The sequence below is a fragment of the Melopsittacus undulatus genome, chromosome 6 (genome assembly GCF_012275295.1).
Source record: "Melopsittacus undulatus isolate bMelUnd1 chromosome 6, bMelUnd1.mat.Z, whole genome shotgun sequence".
In the NCBI taxonomy this organism is placed as follows: domain Eukaryota; kingdom Metazoa; phylum Chordata; class Aves; order Psittaciformes; family Psittaculidae; genus Melopsittacus; species Melopsittacus undulatus.
The window spans coordinates 3,276,689-3,294,752 of NC_047532.1; the positions used below are offsets into that span (position 1 = coordinate 3,276,689).

The 18,064-nt window shown below is 36.8% G+C and overlaps 1 protein-coding gene across 1 annotated transcript in view; it reads left to right on the forward strand.

The window, feature by feature from the left end:
* Positions 1-18,064, forward strand: part of LOC101877319 (connector enhancer of kinase suppressor of ras 2-like) — a 182,540-nt gene that overhangs the window by 141,636 nt on the left and 22,840 nt on the right. The window contains exons 14-16 of the mRNA XM_034064033.1: positions 6,911-6,945; positions 14,841-14,889; positions 17,541-17,589. Coding sequence (XP_033919924.1) covers positions 6,911-6,945; positions 14,841-14,889; positions 17,541-17,589 — 133 coding nt within the window. The remainder of the gene's footprint in view (positions 1-6,910; positions 6,946-14,840; positions 14,890-17,540; positions 17,590-18,064) is intronic.

The window sequence follows — 18,064 nt, forward strand, 5'->3', positions numbered from 1 at the left end:
TGGAGGCAGTACTATCAGATGACAAAACTGGTTTCGTTTTTTTGGTTGGGTGGGTTTTTTATGGAAGTCAAAACTGCAGGACTGTTATAATCAAATTTCCATTATTTCCTCTACACTTAATACATGCCCAGAACAACTTTGGGATAGAGATAAAAATTTAAGCCTACCTAAAAGCTTTGTAAAATTGAGATGATAATGCTAAAGAGGATCTTAGCCATCTTTAGTAAAGGGAAGGTGATTGATAGCATCTTTTAAGCCAACAAGAATGGCAAGATGGAAGGAGGAACTGAGATACACAGCGTCACTTAGCCATTGCTTTATTTTCTAAGCACTTACATAAATGCATACACAAAAAAAAAAGGCACTCACTTAACAGTAGTTTAAATTACCAGACACAGACGTAAGAAGTTGTACAAAATGGGTAATTGCATAGATTCACCACTAGATTAATGCTTTGGAAAGAATGTTGATTTGGAACCTAAAATTAAACAATTAGGCTGATTTCATAAGTTGCTGTGAGGATGCAGAGTTACTATATAAAATGGATATTTAGGTAATGCAACATTGGCAGTATGCCCAGGATATAAAATGATGCATAAAGCTATGTTGCAGTAAAATATCACTGTCAAGAAACACTGCCCCTTTCAGGATATATTTATAATGCTAATTTAATTGATACGCAATTACATGAGTCACAGAATTTGAGGAAGAGTCAATTACAATTAACAAGGCTATTATGGTTAATTATTAATCAATAAAGTATTTCTTAGAACATGACTTCCAATGTTTACTATGCTTCACTTCTGAAGAGACATTGTTTAAGCTAAATAATGAGGTATAAGTAGATACCACAAAAGTATATCCATTAGAGACTGTTGAAATGCACTGTTGGGATAGGCTCTGGCCTTACCAGAAAAGAGTTAAAATCTGGATATATTTCTATTTTATATTGACAAGAGATCATTCTGAAGAATATTAGCTCATCAAGTTCATACCCCAGACCCAGCCTGAAAATCCACATGGTGTTCAACTGTGTGGTTTTACTGCCTTAGGTCTGCACTAGTTTCTGAAACTCTGAAATTGAATTTACTGGTTACTACATTAAATTCTCAAATAAGATAATGATCTCTTTTCTGGTTTTACTTGGCAGTAAATGTTCTGGCCTATTATCTACTAAGTAATTGGATATTTTGTTTTGTAGTGTCATATATTAAGAAATTGGATTATAAACTATTGAATCTTCTAAATTTTTTTGTGAATTAGAATTCAGTATATAGAAGGGACTTAATTTTTAATTAATTTTAAGATAGTTTTTTTCATTTCAATATTCCCTATACAGTATAACAGAAATAATGACTGCTTCAAGATAGTCATTGAGAATATTATGGCAGGAGTCCCTTTTTGTTTTAAAGGTAACTCGAAGCATTATAGTAGTTCAGGGTTAGTCATTGTTTCACAGCATTTGCTTAATTTGCTTTTTATTTCCTTCCTGCTGACCCCAGGAAGTTGGTAATGCATGCCTTTTAGCACAAAGTGATGTAAATGCTATTTAACTGTTCTTGGAGCTGCAGAAGTCAGCGTGACAAACGACATAAAGCTTAATGATACATGCTGAGAACTAAAATGTGTCCAAAATCAATGTAGAGCTGGTTTTTCTGTAATGCATGCATGCTGGGATGGGCCAGATGTTCCAGATGCCTCTTTTGGTGATAAGCAGCCTGAGTGCTATAACAACTAAGTCTGGGGGAATCATACGTATTCAGCTCCATATGACTAAAGGAGGAATCTTTTACTGCCAATTTTGTAGGAAGGAAAAGTCCTCATATCTTATTTCTTCTTTCCTGGTCCTGCAGGGAGAAACAAAACTGTGCTGTCGAGGATGAGAATTACTTTTTTCACAGTTTTATTTCCTTTCTGAATTGCTGAATAAAGTCTGTCTTTGCTTTTAATTTAAACCTCTTTAATATGGAAAACTTCTTTCCCTACCTTGCAATTATGTTGAGAAATCACTATGAGGAGGATTATATGGAGTCTAGGTGCTCAGAGAAGCTAATATGAGTCTATCTAGGGTAGTTTCACAATAATTCTGTCTAGTTGTATTGATTTTAAAATAAGGTTTTTTCTTTGCATCTGTGCTGTACTGTAACTGTGCACATGAAGGCTCAAGCTGACAAGTGTCTAGGACCCATCAGTAGCAATGTCCAATAACATATTTCTTTACAGTTCTGTTCAGAGATGATTCTCTAAAGTATACTCTTCATTGATCTATAAAGAGTTCAAAAGGGAAAAGGCATTTTACAGTACAAAGGAAAATAAAGGGAAATAAAATGTTAAAAAATATTCTTTTTTATTGATACTGTCAATGACCTGTAGATTTCTACATTCATTCAGTATTTCTGAACTTTATAATCAACCTGAATCCAGGAAAAAAGGCCTAAAACAGTGTTAGTCTAGAACTATGGTTGTCCTTTATTGCTGTAAAAAACACCTACTTGCAATAAGAAGAAGCAAGAAGGCAGTTGGATCTGTGTTAGGGTTTAGTGCTGAGCAATTAATTCCACAAAGGAAGTTCTGTCATGCTGAAAAGTTTTGCCTTTGATCTCCACTAATGAAGAGAAATCACTATTCAGTCTGAACTTCTGGTACCCTTTATACACTGTGCATAATGCAAAATGAAAACCATGTATGGATTCTCTACGTTAGACCAAATTTAGGTCATGTATCTGCACAACACAAACCAGCTTTGTTTCAGATAGACCTTTTCGGATAAAGAAGCCACTTAGTAAAATGGTTGAGCTGACTCCTGCAATAATATACTGCCTTCAACCAAGCATAATATGTGCACCTGTCTCTGTAGAACATTTGTGAAGCTCAGCTGAGGTATGAGCATTTGTTAATAAATATTAGCCATAATTGATACTATTGCTCCCATAATCTCAATGTATATAATCCAGAGGAATGATAATATGCAAACTCACAATACAAATACCATCTCCCACTGCTGCTGACAAAAGGATCAGTACACGGGAAGCCAGCTGTTGTACTTTGAAGACTCTCCTCCAAGTTTTTCTCCCTCACTAGTTCAGACATTGTTTCCTGCCCTTTACCTCTTCTCAGCAGGCTTCCTATGTTCCTCACCAAGAGAATGAGGAGAGGGCTTTGGAGGATGAGAGAAAGCATTGCATGACAGAAAAGGACAGTCCTGTATAGGACAGGTCACAGGCAGCCTGTCCCTAGAGGAATGGAGAAAGTGAGAAAAAGGAAGGGGAAAGAATTTACTGTCTTTTTCCCTGGCCTGTGTAACTTCCTGAGCTACACTGCATCCTTTCAACTTCAAGGCCATTCCCCTTTTCCACTTCCCTTCCCTTTCCTGTGGAGTCTTATGCAGAAAATCATGGCTGAATACTGGGCTGCATGTCAGATGATCTTATCTTCTCAGCAAGAAAATGTTTGTGCTTCGTGACAGTGGAAAGTTGCAGACAGAAATACATTCCATCTACCAGCATAATTTCATGTGATTGGATTTCCAGCTGTATCAGGAAGAACTGCATTATGTTTTTCATTTGAAATCTGTGAAACTTCACCATGCTTCTTATTAAATGGGACTATATTCTACCTTGATTTTTTTCTGTGATAAAATAAAATTCTCTAAACTTTAGTGGATAATCCAAGTGAATGTCCACTTTAGTCCCTCTACATCATGTATAAAATGAAGATTCCTAGTATGCAACATGGAATGATTGCTCATTCCTTAAAATTCCATAGTTACAGTTGGTTTATTTCAACAGAATCATATCTGGTGTCTGCTCCAGAAAAAAATATAAGAGTTTGAGATAATACAAGTTAATATGCTTAAATACTCTTTTGTTTCACTCAAATTAAAAGAGTGGATTAATGAGGACAAAGGTAGGCTTTGGTCAACACAGAACACGACTTATCCATTGTTGTGATTTGTCCTTTTGGACTATTTCTTGCTTTAACACATAAGATAAATTTTGTTAGCCACAAGACACTCGTCCTTTATCCATTCTTTCAGAATACTTTCAGAAATGTACATAGCTACAAATTGCATGAGATTATTTCCTGTCTCTATTATCTCACCTCTCAAAGAGCAAGTGGAAGAAAAACCTCAAATGCTGCTTTCATTTTTAGCTGAGCATAATCATTTCACAAGTGTATTCAATAGGTTAAGCATCAGCCCACTGAGCTGGAGAGATCAGTAAAGCCCCCGGCAACAGGCTATTGTTTGATTTTGAAACAAACATAATGTAAAGTGATGCTTAGGATAATGAGTATGTGAGTTAAGGAAGCAGAAGAAGAAATCGTTTTTTGTATGGAATTCAGTATCTGAGTATAGAAGGACAGTATTCATCAGAAAGGTGAAAACCTTCTTCCCATCTGAATAAATGACATATCTAGGTGGAACTGAATACATTACATTTGACCACTGAGATTAGTAACACTGTCAGACTATTCTAGTCTCATTCCCAGCTATTCTAGTTGTTCCCACTAGTAAACTACAACGATTACTTTTGAATGTTTTCACACTACCTCTGCAATTCAGGGTCCTTTTGTTTTCTGTTTCCTTTATAAGAGGAAATATTTATTTGCATTATGAAATCTTGATTCTAGGAAACAATTTTTGTTGACAGTTATTTGTAGAAATGTCAAGCAAATAGAAGTTTCTACAGGAAAGGACCATCAGATCTCCCTGTTAGTTTTCACAGGCCTTATTGTCCTTTCATTTCTACTTGTGCAAGTCAGAAGTAGGTCCGCTAAAATCCCTAGAGCTACATAAATGTGCAGCTGACTAAAGAGCGCTGATAGGTGCCAGTGACCTGAATTTCAAAGAATTTGTGAATTTATAGTCTGTGACAGCACGACAAGACTTGTGCCTCCTGAGTCTCCCACATGTCTGCTAGTCATGAATGTGGCCTTTTAGTAAGTGAAGTAAAATTCTACTTTGGGAACAAAGCAACTGCTGAAATATAAGGTTGCTGAAATTGTATATAGGAGTCTACCACATGTAAGTAGTTGTCAATGTTCTGACTGTGCAGTTACACAAGTTACACACTATTTATTATAGCTAAGTTCTCTTATTTGAATGTAACTATCTTTGATACTTGTATTTGCTAGAATATTTGAAGAATACCAGAAGTAAAAGGCTAGTAGTTAATGTAGCAACAAAAGAAAATCAAAAGTCACTTGTAAAATTTGTCTCATCCTAATATTGCAGAAGGTAAGAGACAGGAAAGTCTATGTAAGTGAACATGTTTAATTACGTGTCATTTATGTGGTATTGAAAACAGTTTTGCCATGACATATTCTCTGCCTTGAGTGTGGGTTAGCTGTGGCAGTTAAAACACAAACCTGTCACAGAATGTGCTGGCTGCAAGATCAGAGGAGTGCTTGCCATTCTTTAATTTTTAGCCCTATAATCATTATGAAACATGTACTGATTTAGTGATCCACTTTTGACTTTATATGGGCTGTCAGTAGCTTCATATGCTTGATAGTTTGGAAATAAATCTTTGCCATTAATAATCCTACTGTCTACTCACGATGTTCCTGTGGGAGGCTGATTCTCATTTGGATATGATGAATGCTTTGGATAACAGGAGTGCTGAAGAGAAAAGAAAAAGAGCCATGTAGATCTACATGGTCATGCTGTGGGGAAATTGTCTGTTGGATCTTAGCTTAGATAACTATCTTATTAGATGCAAGCAGGTGACAAACAAGACTCTTGATGTATTTTCATATTACTGTGGTATCATCAGTCCCATGCAAACCTACTAGTTAATATATATATTATATATATTATATACCAGGATAACTTGATCACTTAAGGTGTTTTTGCCTTCTTCAAGTGGTGAATCTTCTATTACCTATAGTAGAAACAGCAAGGTAAAAGATGAGAAATGATTCTGTATACAGATACACCAAAGGAATATGAGAAGGAGGGGAATGGCAAAATACATACTTGTGCCCTGAAGATCTTGAAGTCTTCTTAGAAAAGCCTGCTGGTCTAATATATCTGTGTTACAGCCCATGTGGTTACACAGACCCAGCAGACTTCCTGTCTTTTACATGTGCAGCATCCGTTTCAGTTCTGTAGCTGTTCTCTGAAGTCACATGTGATTAAGTACCTTACTCTATGCCTAAAGTGGTGATATTAAAACACAAATATTATACGTACAAAAATAATCTGTTTCATGCTTGGTTGGTCAGAAAATGTACAGTCAAAGAGTTTTCAAGTATAGATTTCTACATTTATAAATAAATACACATTCATTTTAAAGCATACTTTGTTGAAATTTCAAGCTGTGGGAAACCTCCATCAAAAAGCTTGGTTTAAAGTAACAAAAACAGTCAGAAGATTTTATTCTTTTAATTACTGTTACAGCTGTACCATTTCTGAATCACTTACTACTGCAAGACAAATTCATTTCCAAACCTCAGAGGAATAACCAGTGTAATAAATCAAGTTATATAAAGCTAGGTAAGAACAGCATTAAAGAAAGTTTTGGTGACAGTTTGTTCTTCGGAACTTCTGTATACTACATTCTAATATTTGTCCTTTACATTTAAACTCCCTTTTAAATATGAATATTTTTGCAAACACTATGACAAATTTTTAGCTTTCTTATTTTAATGAGCTTTGATCCCAATTATGCAGCAGCTGAAGCTATAAGTGCAGATGAAAACTGCTTTAAGTTTGATCTTCACTGTGAAATAACATTTAGTTAGAAATTGAACTGAATTTTCCATTTCCTTTTCCTTAAAGTTGCAGAATGACTACTGTGGTTTACTTCTGTGACTTCTCTCGCTGCAGATACCACTATGTTGAGGGCACTGAGGAAGTACATATAGTCTTTAGTCGTGCTTAATGCTATTTGTTTTTCTTCTACAGAGAGCAGGAGACACAATCAGCGGAGATACTGAAAGGTAATTACTTCTGTTACCCTGTACTTAAATACCTACATAATGTATCTATGAATTATATTTATTTGTCTACTCCCAGAATTAAGTTGCAATATTTGAGAAATAAACTGTCAGAATTTAGTGACATTGGCATTAATATAATTTAATATCATTAATAACATTTTTTCATCCTCTGTATGGCCTAAACCTATTTAAGAAGTTAAACCATGCACTGAATGTAAGATAAGTTATTAATTTAGAGTGTTTTCACCAATCTAAAGGATTTACAGTTCACAATGATACTCTTCAATGATATAAGTACCACTACATTACAGCTGGAAGTCTGAGGCACAATGATAATGGCTGCTGATCGTAAATACAAGTCACCTCCTGCCTGATCTTTCAGGAATGTCAGCATTTTTGCCTCTGTATATGTGTATTAAACATCGCAGCTCATTTCAGAGACAGTTGTAATGGTAATTACAGTAATCAGTAAAAGAATTTATTGATGCTTACCAGTTGCAGGGTACTATGAGCATTTAAAACAGCATTCAACCGAATCGAACAGCACTGTTATCACAGGTGAAAGTGAGGTAAATGTAGAGTTTGAAAGACTTTTTCTAGGTTAAAATTCTACTTCATCTTATACAAGACAGGCTTGTCTCTCCATTGTCACCACTGTAGTAGTTCATTACCTTGTCATCCATCACCTCAGCTATATGTAGGTTTTTATTTTTACCACAAATCAATATAGTCCCACTTAGTTACAATTCAGAACCAAAGCAGCATATATCTTGTGTAAGTCATTCTCAGTCACTTTTTAACTGTTGGATTTCACCTTTTGCCCTTACTGCTCGTGTTGGAGCTTTCAGAACTTGGTGTTTTCTGTGAACTTTCTGCATTTGCTCTTTTCACTTAATCTCCCAACTCCTTCACACCAGGTGCTCTTGTCCTGTTCTTTGCTCACACTTGTTTCTCCCTACATTTTGCACTCTCTTTTCTCACCCTTCATTCCAGGATGGCTGCTCCTTCCCTCAGGTCCTTCCTACCTGGCTTTCTGCAACAGCAAGAAATCACATACCACTCCTAAGAAAGCCTCACCACAGTTTTGTCTTCCTTCTCAGACACCCATAGTTTCTTGCAACCAGAAGGAGCAAATAGATTTTGCTCTTTATAGAACAAAGCATGCCTAATTATTCCAAGTGGATTGCACATGCTCAGTTTGGCAGGGACATTGCAATCCAGATGGATCATGCTTTGTGGACAGGACACAAGTCTCTACTGGACATCTGCTGAGACATATTTTCCAGTGACATATGACTTGATGAAATTTTGGCAAACTTTCATAGCAAGGGGCTATTCTTCAATATTCTTCCATAGAATGACTGTCCCTTTCCTAATCCTACTCCCAATCATTCTAAAATTCAGGTCCACAATCTTTTCAACATGTTGAAAAACACTTTAAAAGAGGCAGAATTACAGCTTCTTGTTCCTAATAACCTTCTTCTAAGTAGTTTAAACAGCTTAAACCAGAATAAAACCCCTTCAGATACTTATCACATAGAGTTAGGTTTTGGGGAGCGAGAGACAAACTATGTGGATTGAGTCTTGTTTGGATGGAATAGCATTATCTTAATTAACTGTGCAGTTGCCTACTGAGTTTCCATGATGTGACTGCATCCTTACTATGAATATCTCACTTTTTAAACTCATCACATAAGCAGAATGTAAAGCAATTGTAGCTTGTGCAGAACAAAAGCTGCATTACAACCCTGGTTTCCTCCAAACTATTTTGGCACATGTACATCACAGATTTGGCCCAGCGCTATGCACAGGGCTGGACTTTCACCACCCACGCAGAACACCTGCACCCCTCATTATAAGATACTGTCCATTTACACATTATACTCTGCCCCTCTCTGACAGATAATGGAGAAAAATCTGAGCTATGCTCTGGAGCAGTTTTGTGGCTAGAAAAGTAGGGCAGCCACAGGGAAGTTGTGACTTCACTTGTGAGCAGGTGTCATGAGTTAGGAAATTACACTGTGATTGGAGGTGGAATCACTAATGTGCGATTGTTCTGAGGTTTCAGGAAGGCAAGCTAACTTAAATGCTTCCTGAAGAAGCAGCCAATTTGATTTCCTTTTACTGGAAGCAGTTTATCCTGTTTGTAGTTGTTTTACAGAGGAGAAAGGGATAATGGGCATCTATCACTTAGTCGCTGCTGCGACTGTTGCAAACAGACATCTGACTGTATGCTTAAGCGCAGTTCTCTGTGTTCTTTGAACTTCATTTTACTTTAGGAGAATTTTCCTTCTAGTAATAGGGAACTTTGATATTTAGATTCTAGACATGCGTGTGTAATGTAACCATCATTATGGACACCTTGGGTTTGAAGAGTTTACTCTGCTCAGCTAACCACGCAGGCCTGCAAGGGGAAGAGAAGGCAGAAAGGAATTGTATCATTCATGCACTGCACAACTGCTAGTTGAATAAACAGGTTTTATGAATATTTGCACTGAGTTTCCATGTGAAAATGCTGCTCAGGCTTTATTTTCATAGCACATTTTATCTTTGTAAATATGAATGCTTAAGAATTGTTCTAGTCATGTCCACAGTAGCATGCTTTGGGAACTGTTTTATTGTGGTTAGTGCTGGAGAGGTCAGAGGAGATAAACACTTTGAAAATACTTTCAGTCTTGACATTGTTTTGTCAACTTTGCATGTACAGATACCCCTATAGTGCAGTGACTGCATTAACAGTACAGATACATCTGAGCTAGCTGGCTGTTACTTGAAGTATCAAGTCATAGCCTGTAGCATAGTTCAGAGCCAGTAGCTGAGCCACTTTGGAACTGAGAAGGGATTTCAAATCTCACTACAAAATACTCAATAATTAATTTGCAGTGAGAATTGACTTGTTGTGTCAGGTATAGGTTACATAACTGTGGAGGTTTTAATAACCTCAATATAAATCATGGAGCCCGACAAGGTGATTAAAAATGCAGTCCTGTGATCAGGTAGATAAATGGAAATTGCTACATATGTGTTCTTGTGAACCAGCTGTGAGGAAATTTCACATTGTATCTACAATACCTTTATTCACAAATGTGTTTCCTAATATGCTGAATTTAGGGGGTTTTTCTCAAGTTAATTATGGTGCCCCTGACACTGAGCTGCAACCAAATAGCACTGAGAATGTGAGACATTAAGGCCCAAGGGAGCTTTGCATGCCCCTTTCACCTATAAATTTACATCTCCCAAGTGTCTGCCACATAAAAAAGGCAGGATTATGGTGCCATAGTGTAATTGTTTATAGCTGCTGTGGAGCAGTAGAGTTGTCCCTCAGGCTCTCTGTGTTTTGAATCACTGTATGCTTGTAAGAAATGCAGGTGGCAGCAGGGATTAACAGTGTGTTTTCAAGCACAGGCATCACTGTTGTCCATAGTGTTTAACCAGCAGCTTTGAAATTATCTCTTGATCATCTGTGCTGTGTTCCTAAGCTCTTATATTTATGTAATCTTATGAAACAGGAGCCATCCTACAGAGGACTAGCAAGAAAAGGTCTCAAAACAGTCTGTTTACAGCTTGTGCAGCAACTTGGATGCTCACATAAAACTCCAGTCAGAATGCTCAGAGCATGTTACAGTATGACAGAACCAATGATTTATACCCAGGTATATCTGTTCCAGGAGTAGATTCTGGCTAATAATGTTCTCTTTTTACCTACTGGAAATTTTCCTAGATTTATAAAAAACAAAAAAACCCAACAAATGGGAATAGTCAAAAAACAAGTTTCAATTGCTTTGTTTGGTCAAATAAATGCAAACCAAAGAAATTATTCCATCCAAAATTGTTTAATCAATGGTAAATATATATTTGCAGTTTGTTATAACTGGAATCATTTTCTATTACTTCTAGTTTATAATCCTATCCATTACTGCCAGAATATATTGATTGTAACTATTACAGATACGAAACATGAGGTAAAAGGTAAGTAACACTTGAAGGAAATATTGTTGTTTCTAGGCTGTATTCATTCATTGGGATTTATTATCTGTATCCTGTCACCTGTGGAGAAGCCAAACCAATAGCAATGTAATAAGATACATCAGTTTGTTCTGAGACAGTTATAACTTTCATTCAGTGATGGATTCAGTGATCCTACAGGTAATAGAAAGAGAATTGGGAAGTTATGAGCGCTGCTATTGTGTAAGAGCCATTCTATTTCATTTTCTTTATGAGCATTGCTTACATGATCAAGGGATGCTTAATTTGTATGCAGCTGGTTGAAAACAGTCCTTTTGGTAGATATTCTATACATTTTACAAGCTAAGACTTTATCCCTTACTAGAGTTTATGGGATAATTATAGATGTGTTGTTATCTTTTTATAGCAGAAACTGAAAACACATTCCTCAAAAGGAAAAGAGGAATGGGTGTCAACATGGAGGTGGTATTCACAGTTGCACTTGCTTAGTGATGACTTGTTTTGTGAAGCAATAGCAAGTCACTTCTGTTCATTATAAAAAGAGGTTTTTTATGAACAGAAAGTGCAGGTTACTCAGCATTATGGTGCTGCTTTTAAATAGATACAACTGCTCTGAAAGCAAATGTGCAGAAATGTGTGCAGCTATGCTGTTAATTTCACATATTCAGTCTTTGGTAGGTGACAATTCCCACCATTCATGAGAAATCTTTTACTGAGTATGTTTTTGCATTCTGATTCCTCCAGCTTTTATAAAACACGTTAAACTAGTTCTGCTATTCCCATATTTCTAGGTTTTTCCATTCTAGTTTGTTTTCTAGAGATTTATTATCACTGTTTTCTAATCATGCAACACTGTTCCCCATTTGAAATCCTTATAAGTACACTTGTATACTGATCTTATCAGTACACTTGCACCTCATTTGCATGTGCTTTAAGATGGGATTTGGAATTTACCACACCTACTTGAGTCCTTTACATTCTCTGTGTTCTGTTTCCACTTAGGTCAAAGTAATTCCCATCCTTTTTTAGCTCAATCTTGTTAACCTTTCTACTTCTGTGTTCAGAAGCATCATTCTGCTTGAATACTGAGACCGTATTTAGACTGTATTTAACCTTGATCTGTGTTTGCTTCTTAGTACCTACATCTTCCCTTTTTATATTTATTTTTATTTGCTTACAAACACAATTTGAGTTCTGAAGACTGAATAAGAGGGAGGCAACCTTTTTATCCATAGAAATTCCAGTATATGCCACAAAGCTAGACAGAGCATATCAACACTTGCAATAGACATTGCTCAAGTCCTTTGTATTTCTGTCAAACATGAGTATCTCAGAAATCCATTTGAGGAAAATTGTATGATAGAATAAGTATTTTAGAACAAGCTTTATTACAAAATCAAATTCCTTTTGAAGTTACTTGCTTAGTATTTTCCCTTTTTATGTCATACTCTGCATTGAATGTTTCTGCAAACACCCTGAAATAATTGTTTGATTGGTTGCTGTTTGGTTTGGGGGTTTTTTAATTGGTATAAGTTATTCATAAGTGATGGCTCCTCCTTTCTCTAGATTCTGCCAGTTTCAAAACCAGTATTACACAAAAGAAAACAAGCACTTTAGAGATCATCAACTGTTTTAACTGATTTGAGATGTGTTGGTCCAGGCCAATATAACCATACAATGCATATACTACTCCCACCCCCTCCCGCTTTTTTTCCCTTTTATTTCTGTAACAACTCTCTTTCTAAAAAGAAAGGTGAAGAATAATTATAATACAGAGTATTCCAACCAGAACAGACAACATTCCACGGTTCCCTCCTGTCTAAATGAATTGGGTCTGTCACTGTCGGACAGATCATTTACATGCCTAAAGAGATGATCAGTATTTCTTCTTCTGTGACCTGTAGATTTGAATATCTGAGGAATAATTAGACTTGGAGAGTGGTATTTGATACACATAAAATCTTTAAGAAAAGGAAAAACAAACACAAAACGTAAAAAACCTCCTGCAGACTGTTAGAAACTATGCCCAAATAAGAAAAGTAAGTTCATGGTGCATTAGAACACCCATTCCTGACCTTTCATAACACGCCAACTTTTGTAGAGCTTTCAAAAGCTCAGTTGCAGACTGCTGCTATAACTTTACAACATATTTGCTGATGAAAGTCTGTGATTACTGTAAGGAGACACATTATTGTGTTTGCATGGAAGCAAATAAAACTTGACTAAGGACTTTTTACCTAAAAACACAGATGTATTATTCATATTGTATATTGGCTGAGAGAAAGAATGGGAGCATTGGAACTGACACTTTCCAGATGGGTCAAAGCCAGGATTAAAGAAACAGACCAGAAACAAGGGGGGAAATGCCCAGCAGGGCTGAAGTGCATTTATGGCATTCTCACGGGCAGACAGAAATGGAGTAGTAATGACAAAATCTGCCTTGCAGCAGTTTGGGCTTATGTCCATTCCTTTACTAACTGTTGTAAGCTGAACTTTGCTGATTTTCAGTTGTTTCTCTGAATCCTTGTAATCTAGAGGCAGCTCAGAGTTTCTGAGTCTTGCCTATTAACTTTATGGTTTTAATTTTAATGTTATGTATCCCATCTTTTCACTGCTGTCTGGAAATGTTCTTTGACTCAGGACTGAGAGATGCTGTTAACTGACAATGAAGCAGTTGTTTCTCCTGGTAAATTTGATTTCTCCTAACAATGGGAATAATCTAATGAGAAAACGCCCCTTCTTGTCTTGCTGACTGAAGACGGATAGTAATATGCCCAACAGAATTTGAGATTATGTTAAAAATGCCCACAATTCTTTTATAACTTCTTTAATTTCCCCATTTCTCCCTTCAAATCTTTTCCCATTCTAGCACTCCTTTTCTGTTTGTATCACTTATACGAAAGCAATCACATTTTTTAGGGTTTTCCCATTTCTCCTTTTTCTTACTTCTGAAAACATGACATTTTGTCTAAACCATGGGAATTGTGTCTAAGAGTTTCTATGCTAGATCAGACAAAGTCGAACCTGATTCAGTGTCCTGTTTCCATCAATATCCAATACTGTTCATAATTTGATAAGGAAAGCATCTGGTGATGAGAATGCTTGGATACCCCATAGAGTATTTTTGCATTTTAAAGTCTATGTAATTTTTTTATGTTCATGGCATCCTGTATACGTTGCTGATGACACCTGAAAAGTAACTCAAAGGAAGACACGTGCTGCACAGTTTGAGTTAGCTTTGGTTTGAGTCTGTAGTGACATGGGGATGACATTTTGCAACTATGCAAAATAAGGAACATTATGAGTCTTTCCTGAAGGTCAGAATTATCAGTTCAAATACAAATCCATAAGCTGCTCCATTTTCAAAATGCAAATTACTCTTAAAACAGAATTGCTACATTACATGTATGTCTACCTTTTTACTGCTTAAAAATACTTAATCTTTACCATTTTAGATTGGGCTCTAGGAATCCACTGTACCTGTGTTTAATGTTGTTGATGCTGCAGGAAATGCACAAATAAGGGATATTCCTGCAACAAAGAATGATTAATGCATCCTAAACCTGTAGTCCTTAGGAGGGAGGAATAGCTTTGGTTGCTTTAGAATCCTAGCTGATCAGGGTTCTTTTTAGGCCTGTGGTTGAAACAGAACTAAATATTCTCAGATAATTTATGTGTTCTTAAACCAGAATATGAAGAGTGTCTTTGTGTTTATTAAGAACATTAACACTGTTCATTGAAAACAATGGTTACATTTCCAAAGGGCTTTCCATTCAAAGCACTGTATTTTAAATAGTTTTGGTACATGATCACATCTGTAAGCATACTTGGAATGATCTGGAAAAGCAGAGTGTGTGTCTATGTGCACTATTCATTCAGATTATTTTTTCCCTGTAGTTATCTGACATCTTTCTTCTTTCCTGTCCTAGATATGCAAGTTCTGCCATTGACCATCAAGGAAGCACATCCATGAGGAAGGTAACAATTTAGAAATGCATTTAAAAAAAATATCTCCAAAAATTCAATTAATTGTCATATTTTTAAAAGCCACAGAAGATATCACAAACCTTGAAATTTGTATTATGAAACAGCTGAACACGAAAAGTTTGTATCATTTCTATACTCAGTGCAACCACAGCAGGTCAGTGTGTATATATTTCTTAGAATCATAGAATCACAGAATAGTTAGGATTGGAAAGGACCTCAAGATCATCCAGTTCCAACCCTCCTGCCATGGGCAGGGACACCTCACACTAAACCATATCACCCAAGGCTTCATCCAACCTGGCCTTGAACACTGCCAGGGATGGAGCATTCACAACCTCCCTGGGAAACCCATTCCAGTACCTCACCACCCTAACAGTAAAGAACTTCTTCCTTATATCCAATCTAAACCTCTGCTGTTTAAGTTTCAACCCATCACCCCTTGTCCTATCACTACAGTCCCTAATGAACAGTCCCTCCCCAGCATCCCTATAGCCCCCCTTCAGACACTGGAAGGCTGCTATGAGGTCTCCATGCAGCCTTCTCTTCTCCAGGCTGAACAGCCCCAACTTTCTCAGCCTGTCTTCATACAGGAGGTGCTCCAGTCCCTGATCATCCTCGTGGCCTCCTCTGGACTTGTTCTAACAGTACCATGTTCTTTTTATGTTGAGGACACCAGAACTTCACACAATGCTCCAAGTGAGGTCTGATGAGAGCGGAGCAGAGGGGCAGGATCACCTCCTTTGACCTGCTGGTCATGCTCCTTTTGATGCAGCCCAGGATACGGTTGCTCTCTGGGCTGGGAGTGCACACTGAAGCTGGCTCATGTTCATTTTCTCATTGACTAACCCCCCCAAGTCCTTCTCCGCAGGACTACCATGAATTTAGTCACAGTCACCACAGAACTCCAGTGGCACAGTTTGACTGATCAGTACTGCTGCCTTGACTTGCAAGACATGAGTAAAAGCCCCAGTGTTGCTGTGCATCTTTGATATTTTGTCACAGACTTGTGTTTTTTTCCTTTTCTGACTGGTTTTTACTCCTTGTTCTATAGCAGAGGAGCAAGCATTAATCTTTGTCTTCTCTAGTGCTCAAAACAAAGGGACGGATTTGCAGTTATCAGCTTAAATGGAGAATACATGCTGTGTTACAGTGATAAAACGTATATGCACTTACAGAGCTTGTCACCTGTCAGAATTACAATATACTTGTGAAGCATTCATATACTGTGACTGACTGGCAGAGCAGCCTGAGACAGAGCACAGAACACCTGTGTTCTCTCAGCCAGCTCCCCCAGGAGTCAGGAACTGCTCATTTCTTCAAGTCACTAGAAAATGTTCATGCCATTCAACACTGTAAACTGGCTGAACTGCAAAGGGCTGCAAACAGGTCCCTGCCTGGGCAAAATAACTCCCCCCTCCTCCACTTTATTTGAGATAAAACTCCAATATTTGGTGACCTGTTTCTAGCTGTTTTCTTTGGTGCTTTAAGGTGGAATCCTTCATTATCCTGAATATTGATTTAAATAATTTTTAATTTTAATTATAATCCTGTTATTTTAAATTTTAATATTGCGACATTTAAACAATTAGTATGCTGCAGAACAGTTAATAAGGACTTTTGTAGCATGTGTTTGCTTTCTGACCACATCATGATGACCTGCTCTAATGCCAGGTAAGCAACCTGGTGATCTCTGGGATAAGGGGATTATCTGTAGTCATATCATGAGTTAAGGCAGCATGGAGATACCCTGCTCAGGGACTGTGGCACCCTTCTTCTAGGCCCTCTGTGGAGCTGAATGTTACCTGTCACAAAGGAAAAGCCAAGAAAAATTTAAAACTGGCCCTTTCTATGCTATTTTTGGCCTGGATCTGCTGGTTTATCATGCTGTGAATGTCACTGGTTTTTCTACTGGTAATGGCAGCATAACTTACCAATCAGGCAGCTACTTCATTATGTTGACTTGTAAGTTTTCCCCTAGTATTTACATGTTGGAGGTAAATCTTTACCGTCTTTTGAGTAGTATCCCTGTTTGTTAAAGTTGTAAGTAATGAGATGCTTTTAGGTTTTTCTTAAGAATTCAGAATGCATTTATGATGCAGCCACAAAAGTAAGAATTACATTTTTTCTCCTCAGAGTTATTCTGTCAACCCACCAACCTAAAACACTCAGTTTTCTATAGTTGGAAACAATTAAGGAATGGGACTTCAACATGTCATTGAGCACGTGACTTTACACACCAACTATGTAATGCTTGTGATGGATGTTTCTTTCTGAATGAGTATAACTATCTCATGTATATTTACAACAAACTTCAGGTATCATTCATTTTATTAGGTCATTCATAAGAGTTTATATACTTAGTTTTCAAACTACTACACAACCATTCATGCAATGAATCCTTTATGATTTCATTTAAATTATAATTAATGACTGGTGAAAAGGGGGGATTTTAATTTGCAGGCATAGCACTGTGTTTATGATGCTTATAAGGGCAGAAAGAGAAAAATGACAGCAATGAGATGAGAACTGATTCTATATTAACAGATCCTAAGATAACCATGGAGATGGGAATGAATGCCAGCCTTTCATATTACTACTGTTACCTGCACTGGGTTTTCACAATTTATGTTTTTTTCTTGCAGTCATTCCATTACGCTTCCCTCAGGGTAAAAAGCAGAAAATGGTCAAAAGGTAACTTCCTTATGTTAACATTTTGGAACTAGAAAATGAGACTTACTTTGTCATAAGAAGTGATCTGGATCAAATTCCAAAATTCAACTTATTTCTCAATTTGATGGTAAATCCCAAAGTAAAATAACAAATAAATGTGCAATGTTGCTAGACTTGGTGGTAAAATTTCTTCTCATGTAAGTTCTTCTCTGTTTGTTACTGACTCATGGCCTATTTGAGACTGTTTAAGCAAGGACCACATGAAAACGAGTTAGCGCATAATAAATGTGTATGAAAGTATATGGCCACTGTGCTCTTTTTATTCTATTTGTTTCATTATCCTTTCTATGAAAATTTTCCTTTTATTGTACTATATATTTTTAATTCTTCTAAGCCTGACCAGGACACAGCATAGCTATAATAAAATGAATAATATGTTAGGAACTTGGTTGTACAATGTTGCAGATCAAAGGATGGCGTTTTGATGTTATCTACA